This window comes from Frieseomelitta varia, unplaced genomic scaffold, assembly GCF_011392965.1.
Source record: "Frieseomelitta varia isolate USP_RPSP 00005682 unplaced genomic scaffold, Fvar_1.2 scaffold_188, whole genome shotgun sequence".
NCBI classification, from domain to species: Eukaryota; Metazoa; Arthropoda; class Insecta; order Hymenoptera; family Apidae; genus Frieseomelitta; species Frieseomelitta varia.
This window is the reverse complement of record NW_025109616.1, coordinates 757,818-761,524: the sequence shown is the minus strand read 5'-3', so window position 1 is coordinate 761,524 and position 3,707 is coordinate 757,818. Positions and strand designations below refer to the sequence as shown.

The 3,707-nt window shown below is 54.4% G+C and overlaps 1 protein-coding gene across 3 annotated transcripts in view; it reads right to left on the bottom strand.

Moving 5' to 3' along the window:
- Positions 1 to 3,440, bottom strand: part of LOC122539019 (irregular chiasm C-roughest protein-like) — a 179,072-nt gene extending 175,632 nt beyond the window's left edge. For all 3 annotated transcript variants that reach the window (XM_043673582.1, XM_043673583.1, XM_043673584.1), the window contains exon 1: positions 2,275 to 3,440. In XM_043673582.1, coding sequence (XP_043529517.1) covers positions 2,275 to 2,408 — 134 coding nt within the window. In that variant the 5' untranslated portion in view covers positions 2,409 to 3,440. The remainder of the gene's footprint in view (positions 1 to 2,274) is intronic.
- Positions 3,441 to 3,707: the final 267 nt, after the last annotated feature.

The window sequence follows — 3,707 nt, the reverse complement described above, 5'->3', positions numbered from 1 at the left end:
TTTTTTTGTCATGGAAACGCGGGAACAATACGCGACGGCATCGAGAAAAAGAGGAAACAGGAAAAAAAAGAAGGGGGAAGAGCTAATGCGGCGGTTCGTCGATAAAAACCGGCGGTCGCGAAAATTGGGTTATTGCCGTTCGTTTCGTTCGCTCGGTCGATTTCACGCAGACGTTCGCCGCCACGCGCGGGCAGATGAGGTGGGAGAAGAATGTCAGTGCGTTGCGGATGTGGAAACTTCCTTTCTCAACGGAAGAATCACGAGAGACGTCGAACGCGAAAAACAGAGTTTCCATCAGAGTTTCCATCTCGCGTGCGGGTGCGTTCTCCCCGATTAAAGAGCACGATGAAAAAAGGAAGCAAAAAAGGGACGGAAGAAAAAATACTAGGGGAGAAAATCGCGGAAGAAACGAGAGGATGAGGTCGTATAAGCCGCTAAGGTCGTGTAACCGCGGTTACATCTTCTCTGTTACGTTATCTCCGTGTCACGTCGCCGAAAATGTATCCACGGCGAGCCAATTAAAATACACGCTCGGATTACAAGATACCGGGTCACGAGGATTTCAAGCATTAGGCAAATGCGCGGTACGCAGAGGACGCGCATCGACGTTCGTTAGCCCCGAGGAGTAAAAAGAGGGTGGAGAGCGCGAGGCCGCGCGGCCAACAGCCGAGAACAAACGGAGCCTTCGCTGTTGCCTTTGTCCCGAAATTATTCAAGGCTACCGCGGCTTTTTCGCGGCGCACCCGGCCAGACCCTAATCCTGTATCTTTAAGGCGAGATTACACCGCGTTGCAGCCGCGCTCGAGCCGGCGTGCAATATCGCGGTGGCCGGAGAAACGAACGAAATTGAAATTTGACGGGTCGAAGCCGGCTTTGACGCCGGAGCGTAACAGCGATCGCGCGTACTCCACGTATAACTACCCTCCCTCGAGCGCGCGCGCACCACGTATCTTTTCCCATCTCTGTACGTACGTACGTGCACGCTCTGCCGTGAAAGTGCTTTTGTAATCCGGTGACTCAGGATTTTCTACGAAGTTGAAACGACCGACGTGAGTTCGTTATTGAAGCAATAAAACGCTCCGGATACGGAGCTTCGTCGTTGATTCCTTTTCAAAAACGATTCCAAAGGAGCTTATCAGGGATATTTGAGGTATCTACGTGCGATGCTTATTAAAGGCACCCAAGAGCGCAGCGTGATTTATCTCTCCTATGCACACTGTCCGCCAATTGAAATTTGTCGTGTCGAAAAATGATAAAATTGGAAAGATCGGGAGTACTCGCCGGGAGGAGAGAGAGAGAGAGAGAGAGAGAGAGTTTACGCGTGTCGTATCGCGCGACGAGCACGTAGAAAATTGGCGAGATCGTTTTCGACAAATCCTTCTCACTCGTTAATTATGCGCCGGGCATTAACGCGACCATTAATCACCGAGGCGACAATCTAAAGCACGTCTTGCCACCGGCGGTATCTAACCGGGCTACGCGTTTTCATATCGACCGCGTAAATTTCTTCGCGGGCTAATGGCATTAAATTCCCTCGCGCGCCATTTAATTCCCGCGCGCTCTATGCAACATACACACACACACACACACACACACACACGCACACACATCGCGCGGTCTATACCACACAGAAATCGATACCATAACGACGCGTCTTACATTTATCTCTCCCTGTCGCTGTCTCCCATGTCCGTTGTCCCGGAATCACCGAAAACGCAATCTCCCTAAGCTCTGATCCCTAGATGCCGTCTAGGCTGTCGGCCCAAGTCACGTTGCGCGACAATCGTGCAATATCGATCTCGCGTGAATATTTCAACACGCGCGGCACGAACGCACGTCGCACCGACCGCCGGGGAATCGTCGTCGTGAAACTCCTCTCGCGCGTTTTACCCATTTTTTACCCATTCCTTCGTTTCGACCGAGCCGAAACGCGAACGCGACGATATATATATATTTTCTCCCCGGTCGTTCGAGAGTCTATCGCGAAACCGCGCCAGATTTTCTCAATCGCCGTTATCACGTGTATGTGTGTCAACGTGTTTTCTACACACGCGGCCCACGAAATGTCCACGGGAAACGAGTATATATCGGGAGAGTATCGGAGAATAATCGTGAATGGAGCTACTTGCTCGGAAAGGAATTCCCCTTTTCGAGATACTACCGCGGCACGACGACGCAATAAACGCGATAAACGTCTCGAGCCTGGATGAAACTAACGAGAATGCCGATAAACCACTCGCGTGTCCGATTAAGAGAGAAATGTTCGTCACGTACCTGCTGTCAGTCGTGCGTCGTCTCGATCCGTTGCTCGCAAGATCCGCGTTATCCGTGGTCGTGGCGCGTCGCGTCGGTGCAGCGTCGGGAACCGAGAAATCCATGGTGCTCGCCGCCGCGTGGAATCCGACCATTGTCACTGGAAATCAACGTTGCCACGCACTACATCAACATTGCTCAACGTGACACGATCGGCGTTTGCGAACGGACACCGACTTAACCCAGATCACCAGAGATAATATAATCCCACACGACAGGCAGACGGACACGATACAGCCACCGTTCAGGAAACCACCACCGTCTTCGCTAGCCAACCTCCCGACACCCCGGGTGGGATATATACGTATCCTATCCCGCACGGGAACTGTCACACGTGTTACCAGAGTTGAACCACGGGTTCACTGTGCACCGCTTGTACGTACGTGCCTACGTACGTACGTATCACACACTGGATAGACGCGTCGCGGACACACTTGATGTTCGTTCGCGTCTCACTTCGGTGCCACTTCAGTCCGCGATCCCGATTTTCCCCGCAACACCTCTTCGCTGCTGTGCCGTTTAGTGTCGTATCGTGTACGTGTGTCTGCGTGTGTGTTCGTGTTTTTATGTGCGTGTGTATGTGTGTATGTGTGTATGTGTGCGTGTGTGTGTTTATCCGTGCGTAAATCACTTCAACATCGACATCGTCCCAGGAGTAAGCGGGTGAGTGACGCCACTCTATCTCATCGGCGACGAGGACGATGCACGACGCTCATACTGTCAGGAGGAAGCGATCGAGACGGTGTCGAGCGGCCCCGACGATCTTCTTCCGCCACCGCCGTGCAGCATCACGGCATCCGCGTCGCGGAACGTTTACACACTCGCGCGTGTTTCCGTGGATCGAGCCGTGACTCGAGAGGATGTTGCGCGCACTCGCGGCGTCGGCGACCGATTTCGGTTTTCCCACCGAGACGGACGGAGAGGGCAAAAAGATCGAGAGGGTGAGCGGGCAAAAAGCGTAACGTAGCGCGCGTAGAAACACAACTCGGCGAACAACAACGTGTCCCTCTCGCGTGTTCTGGCGCTCCCTGGTGATTCCGGACCTGGCTGGTTCGGAGCTAGGACGTCGACGACGAAGAACGGGAGCGAGCTCGACATACGTGACCCGTCATCCGACTCGCGCGAGAGTTGGTACGAAACTACTCGCGAGTTCTCGGTCGAGCGTACTTGCATCCCCACCACCGGCCGTGCAGCGATCCCCCACCACCGGCCTCGCGTAGGGCACACGCGCCCCTTACCCCCTCCCTCTAATGGGCACGCACCGAGCTACCCGGAGCGTGACACACGCTCACGCTTCTGGTGGGGGCAATGGTCGCGTGGCGGGCTGCCCTCGCAGTGGGGGTAGAGAGGGCAAGGGATGCGATCCGTACGAAAAGGGAGCGACGGACGGGCGA